Consider the following 14131-nt stretch of genomic DNA (forward strand, 5'->3'; position numbering starts at 1 on the left):
ATTTTAACGCGAGTCATCGGTGCCTGGCGATTGCAAACTGGCGAAATGTGAACCTAAGAAATCGGCTTTTTAAAGCAATAAATCAAATATCTAAGAATCATCAAACATTCTATATCAAAAACATTCCATCTCTAAATACTCAACTAAGAAATCCAAATTTCAAATTTCAAATTCTAATAATTTACACCAGCTATCAAAATAAAGTATAAGAGTATCTAAATAAATCTACAAGCCAATTCTAATCCCTAAGGTTATATATATTAAACTTCATAATAAAAATCACCATATTAATCTTACAAACAAACAAACAACACCCAATCCATCCATCCGTCCGATCTCAAACCCAATTCATATTAGCAGCCATCCATATCAGCGCACGAGATACCCATACCATACTAGAATATCTGAATCACGTGCCCCCCGTATAAAAATATCACTCGGGTCCATGAGTATAATACCTGATCATATAAGAACTAGGTAGTTAGAGATTTATTTCTGTATTGGAGTTATATATATATATATGTAGTCGCTGCAGAAATGATACAGATTGTCAGATTCTAAAGGAGAAAGTGAAGAGAGACATTTATAATCAAACATCTCTGATCAGTTCTACCATTATCATTCTCATACATCATACCAAAGGCTCAATAAAGATTAATAAAGTGTTATATTTAAGTACTATCTAAAAGTACCTGTATGATCATACGGAGAGAGAATGCATATAATGCAATGAAAACATCATAATAGCATGCCTCCAACGCCAAATATAAATCTATGCCATATGCACATCAATTTAAGACGGAGTACCTTGACGCCACCTATCATCCATCCCATTTCCTAATAGTATTCACCCAAAAACTTATTCCCGTCCATATCCATCACATCACAAACTCCTTTCATCCATTTGGACATTCATTACGAAGTGATGTAGACATATCGATTCTTTCCCTCAGTCACTACCCTTCCCACCCGTGACCTTCGCAGCTTGAACGGCGCTCATCTTGTTGATCCATCCGGAGCTTGGTGCGATCTTTCGAACTGTTCGAATCTCGTCGCTGGCGTAACCTGGGATGCGAATATTGTAACCGCGCTCAAGAGTAAGTTGAATATCACGGATCTCCAAGACCTTAGAACCACGTTCTTTGGCGTTCTTGCAGGCGGCTTGGAGAACCTGATCAACGAAGTTATCCGCGACGGTAAGAATGGACTATTAGATCGTGTTAGTTTGGTATTTTCCAGGACTTTTCACTTGTGAAAATCTTCATTTTTGCGATAAGGGTGAACAAGCTTGTAAATCCAAATAATGGACAAATGGGAAAAAAAGCATACCTCCTCAACTTCAGCAGTTAACCCACCACCTGCAACATTCTCTCCACCACCAGTAACCTGTCTGACAAGCTCATCCAATTTCTTCTTACTCAAAACACGATCGCCATCACCATCCAAAACGTAGCCTGGGGTCTTTGCAAGAACCGGTTGACCCATGACTCCGTTACCAGCACCTGATGGACCACCAGTAAATGAAGGACGTGATTGACCCATTTGTACTGGTTGTGGTGGTGCCACTGCTCTTTCTGGTAAATGTTTGGGAATTGGGAGCTTTTGTGAGCTTGGATTTTGTTGTTCCCTAGGCATAGCATTAGGGTGAGTATGCGAGTGGCCCATAACCGTATTAGGTGTACCGCTCGTTTGTCCGCCGGCACTGGAATAACTTTGAGCCGCGGTTTGCAATGCTGCTTGGTGAGTTAAAGCCCTTGGAGGACCAGGATTTGGCGCACTGATTGACGTTGCCGATTGAGGAATAGCTGATTGAGGTGAATTTGTTTGACCTGGACGTTGTTGATTATTCTGCATTTGAGTAATTGCAGTATTGATTGGACCTGGCATTGGTGGTTCCGGCTTGACACTTTGGGCCTGACCAGGTTGAGGTTGGGCCATAGCTTGTTGGGAAGGTGCAGCTGGTGTAGGTATTTGCGGGCCTTGGGACTGGTGTCCTTGTGGCATAGGTGGTCGATTACCGCCAGCAATTTGTTGATTGCGAGCCTGCTCAATAGCAGCATTGACAGTTTGAGTATTTTGTAAAGCTGGGTTGGATGGCTGCTGCAAATTCATGGGTGGTCGAGGTGCTCCTTGTGTCTGATTCATTTGGACACTTCCTTGAACCCCTTGGTTGCTATGACTTGCAACACCAGCGGTATTCCCATTGACATTATCAGATGGACCGGCTCCAGAAGCTTGTGATTGTTGAGGATGCTGTGGTTGCCCTTGATGAGGGTTTTGTGGTTGGAGGCGTTTCTGGCTGTCTCTAATGTCTTCGACAAACTTCTTGGCCAAACCGTGTTGTTTCCTGAACTCTGCCGCTCTTGCCTGATAATCTGTTTCATCTTGTTCCGTTGCACTTCTTTCTTCTCTCTTCTTCTTAATATATTCTTCCAAACCCTTCAGCTGCGAAGTTGCCTTTTCCATGGCCATCAGCCCTTTGGCATATTTGCTCTTGATTTCTGACATCCACTTAGTCCATTCTGGTGATTGCGGGGTATATTGAGGTGGAGCAGTCCAGGGGAATGTTTTAATATGTTGTAACAGCTTTTCAGGTAGTTGACCAGCAACTTGAGGTCGTGGTTGTTGCTGGGAAGAACTTCCAGCATTAGACCCACTAGCTTGACCTTCCTGTGATGGTGGAGCTTGCTCGCTCTGCTGTGGAGCTGGGTTCTGTTGAGCCGCGTTATTTGAAGAAGCTGGTGCGGGCTGCATAGCTTGTTGGGCTTGTTGCGCCTGTGAAGTTTGTTGATTTTGTTGATTTTGTTGAGCTTGTTGAGCTTGAGCCTGCTGCTGCTGCTGCTGCTGATGTGCTTGTTGAGCTTGTTGAGCCTGTTGGGCTTGCTGCGCTTGCTGTACTTGTTGTCGCTGCTGCTGTGCGCGATAATTCTGCATCTTCATCGTGACCGACTTGGAGAACTCCATCAATTTGCGTTTTGCCTCTTGGTGTGTTGGTGATTCCGCGGGATTATTCTCAATCTGAGTCCACAATCCTCTGAGCCCGTTTTCCCATTTCAATTTCTCTTCATCCGTAAAAGCGCCAGGGGGTAGCTGGCGCATCATTTCAGGTTTGAGCATTGTAGGTGGTCGAGGCGGCATGCCTTGTTGCGAACCGCCAGGTTGGCCCTGGCCTTGAGGGCCGTTATTCATTATGTTTGCCTGAATTAGAAAGCTTGAATAGTTATAGTGAGAATGGTTGTTAGCATCGGCGACAATACTCCTAAATGTTATTGTCTAATGTGGATGCGTAAATGTTGTCAAATGTTCGATGAGTTTGAGTTGTGAGGTCAAGGTCCACTCTAGACCTAGACTAATGGATACTGCCGGGCGGTCAAGACAGCTCCTAAGCGACATGCAGGGAAATTTGGGCCTTGTCAAGACCTGCATATTTTCCCATGGGGAAGATTAGACTGGTATTCTTTCTATATAGTATCTACGGAGTACACTCTTAGCTGATGTTATCCATTATTACATATCTGTTTTTAGAAAGGGTGGTCTCAAATCCATTCCGAACTTTTACCTCAAAACAACAACCCCTTCTATCTTGGCTTTCCCCCAAAATTATTATAAATTAAACTGTACACTTTGACATTTACTTCCATTTTACAGTGACTCTCTACAACTATTAGGACACTAATCGTCTTGATTAAGCTATCATAGGATGAATTTTTGGGTTATCAGGCCATCAATCTTCATAATCTTACAATCTCCACTGCCAACCTCGAAAGCTATTCACTTATATCCACCACATCCTCCTCGGCATCCCATTGTGAACATTCTCACATCAACCTCATATGATTATTATAGCTTTAAGCCTCTCTAAAATCAAGTCACGTATATATTTAAGCAGCACAAGGCATTTCCCGTAACATTATAAAGGAACCGAGTGCCAATATACCCATCAACCCGTCAATACTCACTTCCAAATTTTGTATCATCCCACCATTCATATAACAATAACATCCCAATTCATATTTATAAATACCAATTCTCATCTCCTAATTATCAAAATACTTAACTATGACCAAGAGAATAAGGGCTCACTGCTGCGAACCCATGCCACAGGTTTCACAAAACCTTCAAATCTCCACACAAGCACGCATGATAGCCTCAAACACTCGTGATAGTAGATGGTAGGTCTATTTGCATTTTCCTAACTCACTTTCCTACAATTGTTTCGTCCAGCCCCACCAGTCTAGAAATAATAAAATAATCCGGAACTATGAGTTTCCAGTCCAAGTCCCCAGTTAACTATCAACTGGTACTGCTATCCTTACATCCGCTTATGCATGCAACGCTATGATTGATATAATTGAATAACTGACCAAACACAAGAAAAGTCCATCGGTGATAATCCTCTCGCTCAGAAGTGTAAAAGTAATATGCCACCGTCAAATGTATCGTGCTTTCATGCAATGAAATGCCGTCTCATTCATAATTCATTAATTCGTCAACCTCTTTTTGTCACCGACATCCAACTATTATCCCCTTTCGCAATATTTTAACTTTTTGAGCTTTACTGCTCTCAAAACGGAGAGTCAAGATCCATGGTTTCCTCCAACACATAATATGGCAACTCTCTCAGATCATCCACCTCGGTATCGTCTTCAATGACCTCGTCACAGCTGTCTGGTTCCTCCAATTCTGGAATGCGCGGTGGTGGATCATCGAATACAAGGCTTGCCCTTTTGTCACCCCCATGATTGAATGTCTTCCTTCGTAGTCTCCTAGCGCTAGATCCCGCCTCATTTGCACTTAAATGATCCTGTTGTAAATCCTCGTCATCAGTGTCACTCCCGATACTTTGCGCCAGAGAGCGCTTTTGTACAGTAGCTGAGCTGCGACGTCGGCGACGCCTTTCTTCCCTATTGCGTTGCACCCAAGCTTCATGCTCGTCTAGTGGCGACCCATCTTGATCTTCATTGTTTAAAGCCTCTGTGCAATCGTGCGCAGTGAGATCGCGGAGATCATTCAGGAAATGTGGATCAAGTTCTGCTAGTGCAGGTGTTGGCGCAATATGTCCTCGATCGGACTCTGCGTCTTCGTATTGGTGGGGCCGTATTATAAGTTCCTCGTTGCAATCAAAGTCTTCGAGATCGCTGTCTGTTATTTCCTCCAGTGTAAAATTGCCCTTGTCTATTACCTGTGAATATCTGCGAACTGGCAATGAGAGTGGTGATTGTGCGGGTTGTGAACTTTCTGATCGAGGTGGACTTGCGCTGCCCGAAGACTCAGATGAGGGGGAAGTGGATCGCGGGGATAGGTCTTCGGCTCGATTATAGCTGAAATGAGGTCCTCGGCCATTTGGTATGATTCCATTTGGCTTAGGTGAGGGACGAGAAAAGTTCATTGATGGTTGTTCAGGCGGATATGTGAAAGAAGAATGAGTCGGCGTCTCAGGTGGTGATGAAGGGCCGATGGGTTGCGCGAAATTGAAATTAGGAGTTGTAGGCCGCATTTTTGGCAAATGTGATCCTGTGGTTGCTTGAGTAAGTAGAGATTCAGGTAAATGTTTTCCCTTTTTTTCGTGGCGGGGGCAGATGTTTGTATTACGATTGAGGTCAAGGTGTAAGAGCTTGTGGTAAATCTCTCCTGGTAGGAGAAGGAAGATCTGGAGGATCACAGTTCATGATAATCTCGAGATGTGCTTGGGGCGCCAAGAAGCCTCGCAATTAAAGATTCGAGGCTATCCGTTAAGTGTCAAAAAAGGGTCAAGTCCGGTCTCAGAGCTGGAAACGAGGGATCTGAGGGACGATGTCCTGGTTGAAAGTACAAGGGTCAGCGTAACTTGTAGATCTAAGTAAATAAGGCGACCAATGATGAACATTGAATTCAATTTTAAAAATAAATCGAATGCGGGTCAATTGACTGAGACCGTCAGATGGATGAGAAAAGGGGACCCAAACTTGTTTCGAAGTGTTGAGGATGAGGCGTTCGAGGAACGAATATATCAGAAAAGCCAAAAGTCCCAAAAATGATGTAAGTTTTTCCGAAAGAATATTTTGGAGAAATTCCGGGAAATCGAGGAAAAGTGTGTGTTGCGGGAAGCCCAGAGAATGTTCTTGTGCGCTTTTCGTCTCCACACACCAATACTGTAGATACACCCTGAAAGCAAAGGTGTTTTGGTAACCAGTTGGGAGTGACGGGGGGAAAGCTTGACCCGAATCTTCGGGTAAAGCTCGAATTGAAAGAAGGCTGGATGAAGGGGGAAGAAAGCAGAGCCCACAACTTTCAATCAAGCAAGATAAGAGATATATGGACAATGGGGGCAACTCGGTGATGTCAATCAGCCTGTAGGCATTGGGCAGGAATCATCAAGGAATAACCTTGTTCACCAATGTACGAAGAGTAGTAAGTAAAGTTGCTTTTCTTGCTTGCTTTAGCCCAAATGGATGTATCTGTCTGTACCTACGTAGGTAGTGTGAGTAGAGTAGTGGGCGGCGAGTCGTCAGTCGTCAATGCCGCCAATCGACCATTGATGCATGTGCGCTCAATTGGTTGGAGTATTTGAATATGTGGAATATGTAGTATGTATGGTGGCTCCCAAGGAAAGTTTATATTGGATGGAGATATGGATGGCAAGTTTTGGTGATTTCCAAGCATGAAAAAGTAAAATTCCCCTCGTGAGATATTCGAGACGAAAATTCACGTCGAATCCTCTAGAAAAGGACTTAAATTGAGTACCTTATCCTACTATAACATTTCCGAGTAGGTATCATCTGGCAACATATGATGGTGTTGCAATGTGTTGTCAGTAACTCCAAATTGGTAATGAGCAATTAGTATTGAGAAGAAGAAGGACGAAGGAAAAAGCAACAAAATTTAAACAGCAATTAAATTTTGAGGACAAGAAAAAGAAAAAGATAAATGTAAACGTAGATTTAAATGTGAATAAAAGAATGACGATAGAGTTTATAGAAGAAGACGAAAATAAGCCCAGGGTAATATGCAAAGAATGCATTCTCTCATGCTAGAAAACTCATATATCTACCAATTGCAATTGTTGATTCAAATTAAGTTAAAGAATGCGTTGTTCGATCGATCGAAGTTGCTAAAAAGAGAAAAGTAAGAGAGAATGTATGTATGAGAGGCAAAAGAGACACAGATACACATCATATTGCGGTATGTATGTATGAGTGAGTAATAAGCAGTCCTTTGAGTTAAAAGATGCAGAAGACTTGACTTGCATTGGAGGGGGAAGAAAGTCAAGATGTGATTCGTGTGTGAAGTAGAGAAGTGCGCATCATGTGATTGTGAAGTAAGGGATGAATTGAACCCGCATGAGAATGATTATCTAATCCGGAATCGGGACGTCTAAGGTTACCTAGTAAGTGAAGTGGGTGGGATCTGAAAGTTGTCCCGCGTTTCAATGCATACATACCCTTGCCGATAATTGTAGAAGTCGCGGTTGTTAAGTACCGACTCAGTAAATATTGACTTTCGATATTGACAAACTTGAATCTGCCAACCAGGACCAAGCAAACACAAAGATCTCAAGCAAAATTCATTCACAATGTCTCTCCTAGAAAGGCATCTAGAACAAATTGCTCTCTCTGCAGATTCAATAGCTTCATTACCGTAAGTAAACTACCCTCTCACTCAAACCAATCTGCTAACCCCACCACTACAGTTTTCCCCCTCCTCAAATATTTACAAATGCGCTCCTCTCCAATCAAGACATCACCGCTCTAATCCGCGACACTGAACCCCACGAACGTGCTCTCTTTTCTGTACCTCCACCCCCACCACCTCCAACTCAAATAGCTCCCGAACCAAAGTCTTCTTCCTCCCGCCGTCAAACTGTTTTCAACGTAACCTCAGGCGAAGTAGCTCCCGCATCTGGTCCTAACGGACGAGCTCCGCGGCGCAATACTGCTGTTGCTGCTGTACTTGGCGCAGAATTACATTCTCAGGTGCGCAAAACGGAAAGCGGGAGGGGAGAAATTGATATTGAGGTTTTGCTGAAGGGGGCGGAGAAACTAAATAGTGTGTATCCGGTACAAGGGGTTCCGGAGAGGATAAGAGCGTTGAGAAGTAGATATGCGCAATTGAGGGAGAGTGTGAAGAGACATGAGCAGAAAGTACAGAAACAGACAAGGGAGTTAGAGAGTATGAATAGAGGAGATGAGTTGGAGAGTGGTGGGGAGGAGAATAAGCAGGAGAATGAGGAGCCGTCTGAGATTGAGATTACGGATGAGGATTTGAGGAGAGAGGAGATGGAAATTAGGGAGCTGGAGAGGAAGAAGAGAGCCTTAGAGGAGCGGGTATCTGGGATGGAAAGAGATCTGGGAGGGTTACTGAGATGAGCTCTCAATGTTTGACTCTGAGAATGGTGGAATGAGTATGTGCATTTTGATTTTACGATTTATGAGGCTGCATAGTTTTTGATACCCGGATTATGGAGTTGTTGCTATGTTCTGTCATAATTGTGAACTCTTTGAAACTTCATGCGTGTTTGCGTGTTTGCTTGTTTTAGCGCGACGAATCCTCCAATGACCTGAGCAGAAGAGTGCTCTTCAAGTAGAGAAGGAGGGAAATAGTTGACTCCTTCGGAAAATGGCCAAATGCTTCTCTTTACATTGCTTTTCCTATTTGGGCTGCTTGGTGTGTTCAACCTGTTCCTCCAGCACCTGAAACAGTCGCATATATTAATGGCCTTTTTCTTCTTTTTCTGTTTTACAATTTCAGCAGATATTGAATAGGGCTATTATTCAATCCATGGAAGTCGAATCAAACTTATTGTACCAGTCCCTTGTTGTTGTGCTTAGTCTTGGTATTTCTGGGGTATTCTTTCTCGGATCCAACTTTTCCAGAAATTAATCCAATGACTTTATACAGTTTTGAACTGATGATTTGCTGTATACCGTTTTTTGGTTTGGAAATAAAATCTAGAGCAGAAATTCGGAGGAGGATTGGATGTGTAGTATCCAGGTGAAGCTTCTTGGACGCTACCTGGGAATGGATGATAGAGGATGTGATGACAGATGGTTGATGTTTAATTGTGAAAGGGTTGAGCTGTGCTTGCGCTGTGTTTGTAGTGTATTATTTTACTGTTATAAATAATAAGTATTTTTTATCTTTTGTATTGATGTCTTCACAGAATGCTTTGTCTCTGGCGCTTTTATCATCTATTCCTTGCAAGATCATATATTCTATCATTACCAAGTTGAAATTCACCGAGGTAATAAAATACAGCCACAGTTGCACTAATCAAGTCACCAGTATTGAGTTCATGATGACTGCAGATTGTGTTTACCATACATCCGTAAAGTTTCAGTTAACATATACTATTATTCAGAGAGAGAGAGAGAGAGAGAGAGATCTCATGCTTTGCTTCTGCTTTTCAAGCTTTGAGGTTTCTCAGCTTGTGCATCAAAGGTTGGAGAAATCCCATGTTCTTCGGAATTGAGTACATCCTAAATATCCTTAATAGATGAGCCCTATTTGCTCAATCTAGTCTTTAACATTTATGTAACATGGATGAATGAAATAAAGTAGTTCATCGTTCCGGAAAACTTCCCATCATTATATATATGTATGTATGTATATATATATGTTCTCAGTTCTCTTGGTTTCCAGAGTTGTTGCATAAGAACTCTTCAAGAATAAATATCCGACGAATATAGGATTCAGCAATGTATCGAAACTCAAAATTGGGGGTGGTAGAATCTGTTCGTGCTGAAATCGGAATGTGGGATTGCGGTGAGATGAATCTCATATTGCTGTCTGCTATTTTCGTTATCTGTAAAGAATCTATTTATCTTGAACGTAACGTCTAACCGCCGCTGTTTCTCTAATGACAATATATATTACCGAAAGCATGAAATTTCTTATTATTTGTTGTTTATTTTACTCATTACCACTGCAATCTACAAGAAAACCTAGAGGAAAACACGCAAATCCTTCTACCAATGAATATGTACAAACCACCCCTCAGTGTTTCCAGATAAATCATCAATAGCTTTCAAAACCAAAGTATCGCAGGAAATACACCTTGGATATGCTTCCGCTTCTGTTAGGATAGACACTCTTGAGAGACTAGAACGAAGATTAAACATTTTTATAGTTTTTCACTTTAGAAGTATGAGGTTTATCTGATAGACGATAATTCGTCTATTATCCCTCGGAAAGGAGTTCTGGATGATTATATAAATCTAACATGTACGATCTCTGTCGTGTCTGCTTTTCCAAAATAAAATGCGGCGTTGCAATGCATTTTTCAGGGAACTTATTATATGTTTGGAATAAGTTCTTTTTACAGGCTAATTTGGGATCTTGCGTGAAGTTTGAGCTGCTGTAGTAAGACTATATATTCGCATTAATTCCTTCACTTGAAATATTTGGTTATTGTCGCCATATGTTGTTAAGCTCGTTGTCATCACTTCACTATAATTATACCGTTAATATGACTCTTCACCAATGTGTACATATGAGTAGAACTGTACGTGCAACCTCAAATTTGTTCAGTATTGCGGGTAATTTTGACACATTATTCAGATACCCGCATTCTTGATCTACCAGTCCTAATTTTGACTTCTTTGGAGTGTGTATCAGTAGTATTGAGACTGTTCCTTGAATTGAAGAGGCAGTTTACATTTCATCCATGCCAAGGGAAGGGACATCCCCAGAGCGCCAAGGAGCATCAGGAGTTTCCGCCTTGGATTGGGACAAAGGTTGGAGAGTGTAAATAACGGAAGCTTTCCGAAATCCTAACTCCTTCATGAAACTAGCTGGAGAAAACTCAACGAGCGGACAAAGAATTTCCGCCTTGTCAATTACCTGTCATTTGATTAAACAGTATCAACGCTTTTGGAAATTTGGGATATGCATTTCCCCATCTGACCTCGCCAGAGATCTTTGTGTATTGTTGGTCTGCCTCTGTATCGATGTGAGGTCTTCGCTGGTGGTATTGTCATTGATATGGCGGGGCACAGTCTCTATCAGTCATCAGTGTAGCTTCGACGTTGTTTTGAAAATGCTAGGAAATTAATCCTTTTCAGAATCCCGAAAGACAGATGAGCATCTATGAGCACACGATTTGCCTGCTCGACTTGGCATCGAAAAGTACCAATTCAATTCCCAGTACACACCCAAATGGCGAAGGCGATTAAATACAGCCCCGAAAGGTTGTCCAGTTCAAACATTCTGTACATCGTGTGTTAACACTATTCTTGGTCGTGCGAGTGAATTTGCTCCAATGACTTGCAATTGTTCAACTATTTACATTGGTTTCACCCTCACACTGTAGTTGATAACTTGGAGCCATTAATCTGTGGAAATCCACGTAGGGCCACATTGTTGCATTGACGTGAGTCAGATTGTGCGTCTATGAGCTCGAGGAGGTAAAACTTCCCATCCATTAATACCTTGCCTTTAACCCTGAAATACTTTCATCTAGCAAGCTGGAGCTGCCGCGCTTGCACAGCTTTCATTGTTATGAGACTTCTATTGTTATTCTCGAATTGTTAGAGGATCATGCAGCGGAACTGATAAGCAAAGTAGCAAATTGTTATTGAATGCTGGTAAAGTTCACAATGAAAGCTTTCTATTTTCATTTCGAAAATGGGAATCCTGAGATAGACTAAAAATTCATGTACGAAGGAGGGTAATCGACACCGGGGCCGATCCACAATTCAATTTGGTAAAAACGGAGATTGCGGTACCTTGCCTGCATTATCCCCGGCGACACAACGTACGATAAGAAGTTAACTCCTCACGCACTAATTTGTCCTTCGCCGGATGCAAGCATCTACCTATATGTTTTTCTTCGTTTCAATACTTCCACACTTCGGTAAAAATGAATACCCGTGTTAGAAAGTATAAAATTCGGAATCTGGAGAAATTGCGTTATTGCCCTGGTATTTGACCATGTTGTGGTAAATGCATAGAGTTTCGGAATTGTATTCCGGCAGTACTACATAAGGAAGTAACTATACTCCACTCGCGGGCACCGGGACTTCTTCTTCTCCGCATTCATTAAGGTTGATGCTATACAGGAATCGGGGCATGATGAACAGGTTCATGGCTGGGTATCGGCAAATGGTGTTGGTGAGAAAGTAATGCTCTGTCCTCGTTTGTCTCACATATGGAGAAAGCCTTGAATGTTAATGTGATTATAGCGCTCTACAGGATATTAGACATTACTCGTAGAAGATGCCTTTAATCTTGTGGCCGAACTATCTAATCAGCGTTAGCGAGTCTACAAGAATTTTCATATGACGAATTCAAACTTAAATTGAGTGAAATTTACCTATAAGGTTTAAATTTTAAGCTTAATTGAGTACTAATTTTCAACATCGATTTGATGGATCGACTTATATTGTAAATTATCAAAGTGCTTATATCATGTGAGGCCCTCCTCCATAAATTGTGTAAAATACTTTGTACATCGATCCCTTTTTAAGCGCGAGACACTTTTGCTTTGGAATCTTTCGGAAAAGATGGAATATGAGATATCATCCCTGGACAGATATTGTTATGCAAGTTGCTGACAAAATGACAGGAGTGGCTCAAATGGACAGATAGGACCTAAGTGATTACTAATTATCTTGAGTGATACTTACGACCTAAGAACGTTTTGATCAAACCAGGGTTTTTTGCGTGTTCAAAGCTCCAACTGTTCGGAACTCCACCACATGGCGGATCATACTCTAAATCCATCGATTCGACGTTCCACCACATCTCACAATCTTGTTTGTAATGAATAGTTTTGTAAGCACCAGGAAGAGAATATGGGTTCACCGTGCGTCAAATTTCATGAGTACGTAGTAGCCGTGTGATGGAAGGGGGTGGATGCAATGACCTTTCGATAACACAGAGTCTCGGGAAATGATTACCAATTGTTTGAGAAACATTCTATAAAAGGTTGAGATTCGTCAGTGAAGTCGAAATCTTCTCATCATTCACATTTATTTCTTTGTTTTTGGTTCCATTAGATATCCATAGAGGTTTCTTCATCAATTACTACTTTACTCTCCAATCTGTTCGACCCTACCACGCTCACCATCATGAACGCTATCCTCGAGAACTTACCGAACGGTCATGAACCCAAGCCCAATCAAGGCGTCCTAGCATACAGAGCCCCTTCCCTCTTGCAACCTCATCGAGCACGTGATGCCATTCGTGATGCCCATGATGGAAAGATTCCACCTCTCATCGGATTCTTTATCGGTTTACCTTCTCCACCTATCGCAAAAGTAGCAGCTCAGTTAGGTTATGATTGTGTATGGATTGACTGGGAACATACTTCTATGAGTGTTGAAACTATGACCCAAATGGTTCACGATGTTCAGTTTATGAGCGAAGGAAAGAGTTTTGCTATTGTCCGGTATGTATTCATATACAGTCTACAATGATACCTCCATTCTAACAAATGTAATAGTGTTCGGGGTCATGATCACGCATCTATAGGTTATGCTTTGGATGCTGGAGCTTCCATTCTCGTTCCTCAAGTCGATACAGTCGAACAAGCCAAACACATCGTTTCATCCGCCAAATTCGGAGCCGTACGTAATGGTACTCGTTCAGCCCCACCTGTGCGTTTTCTAATGGGTATTTCTGATACCCCGATCGACCCCACTAAATCCGTCTGGGAAAACGTCAACAACCAAGCCGCTGTATTAATTCAAATCGAAACTCTGCGGGGAATCCAAAACCTTGATGCTATCCTCACGGAATGCGGTGAACATATCGATTCTGTCTGGCTCGGATCATTGGATGCGCGTATCAGTATGGGTTTACCTGGTATGTGGGGTGATGAGAAGGAATGGACTGATGCCGTAGCTTTGTATGAGAGTACGCTGGCGAAACACAATAAGCCTGCTAGTGGGCTAGCCATGGGTTCCTCTACGGAAATCAAGTTAGGAGCAGCGAGGGGAAAGAGTTTGGTGGTTACTGGGAGTGATATTCTTCCTTTGATGATGCAAGCCGGAGAGGCTGCAGAGATCCGTCAACATTTGGTGGCTCAAGATCACAGTAAGATTTTTAAGAAGTTGTGAGAGGTAAGAAGGAAACGGTGTATAATGAAGTCGGGAGATATTCGAACACAAATTATCAGTGGAGAGAAAGCAAAATCATGTATTATAGAGATTAG

The 14131-nt window shown here is 42.1% G+C and overlaps 6 protein-coding genes across 6 annotated transcripts; 3 read left to right on the forward strand and 3 right to left on the reverse strand.

The window, feature by feature from the left end:
- Positions 1 to 949: 949 nt before the first annotated feature.
- SS1G_11264 (hypothetical protein) lies at positions 950 to 3189 on the reverse strand (the record flags this gene model as incomplete). The annotated part of the gene is made up of 2 exons (XM_001587972.1): positions 950 to 1207; positions 1330 to 3189. The coding sequence occupies 2 exons, from the start codon at positions 3187 to 3189 to the stop codon at positions 950 to 952; spliced, it is 2118 nt and encodes a 705-aa protein (XP_001588022.1).
- Positions 3190 to 4564: 1375 nt separating this feature from the next.
- Positions 4565 to 5497, reverse strand: SS1G_11265 (hypothetical protein; the record flags this gene model as incomplete). The annotated part of the gene is made up of 1 exon (XM_001587973.1): positions 4565 to 5497. One exon carries the CDS (start codon positions 5495 to 5497, stop codon positions 4565 to 4567), a length of 933 nt encoding a protein of 310 aa, XP_001588023.1.
- Positions 5498 to 7552: 2055 nt separating this feature from the next.
- On the forward strand, positions 7553 to 8345 carry SS1G_11266 (hypothetical protein; the record flags this gene model as incomplete). Its single annotated transcript, XM_001587974.1, has 2 exons — positions 7553 to 7617; positions 7670 to 8345. 2 exons carry the CDS (start codon positions 7553 to 7555, stop codon positions 8343 to 8345), a joined length of 741 nt encoding a protein of 246 aa, XP_001588024.1.
- Positions 8346 to 9674: 1329 nt separating this feature from the next.
- On the forward strand, positions 9675 to 10126 carry SS1G_11267 (predicted protein; the record flags this gene model as incomplete). The annotated part of the gene is made up of 3 exons (XM_001587975.1): positions 9675 to 9807; positions 9977 to 10053; positions 10106 to 10126. The coding sequence occupies 3 exons, from the start codon at positions 9675 to 9677 to the stop codon at positions 10124 to 10126; spliced, it is 231 nt and encodes a 76-aa protein (XP_001588025.1).
- A 503-nt stretch (positions 10127 to 10629) lies between these two features.
- Positions 10630 to 11335, reverse strand: SS1G_11268 (predicted protein; the record flags this gene model as incomplete). The annotated part of the gene is made up of 4 exons (XM_001587976.1): positions 10630 to 10818; positions 10883 to 10939; positions 11130 to 11184; positions 11283 to 11335. 4 exons carry the CDS (start codon positions 11333 to 11335, stop codon positions 10630 to 10632), a joined length of 354 nt encoding a protein of 117 aa, XP_001588026.1.
- Positions 11336 to 13046: 1711 nt separating this feature from the next.
- On the forward strand, positions 13047 to 14036 carry SS1G_11269 (hypothetical protein; the record flags this gene model as incomplete). The annotated part of the gene is made up of 2 exons (XM_001587977.1): positions 13047 to 13366; positions 13421 to 14036. 2 exons carry the CDS (start codon positions 13047 to 13049, stop codon positions 14034 to 14036), a joined length of 936 nt encoding a protein of 311 aa, XP_001588027.1.
- Positions 14037 to 14131: the final 95 nt, after the last annotated feature.

This window comes from Sclerotinia sclerotiorum, genomic scaffold (assembly GCF_000146945.2).
Source record: "Sclerotinia sclerotiorum 1980 UF-70 scaffold_17 genomic scaffold, whole genome shotgun sequence".
In the NCBI taxonomy this organism is placed as follows: Eukaryota; Fungi; Ascomycota; class Leotiomycetes; order Helotiales; family Sclerotiniaceae; genus Sclerotinia; species Sclerotinia sclerotiorum.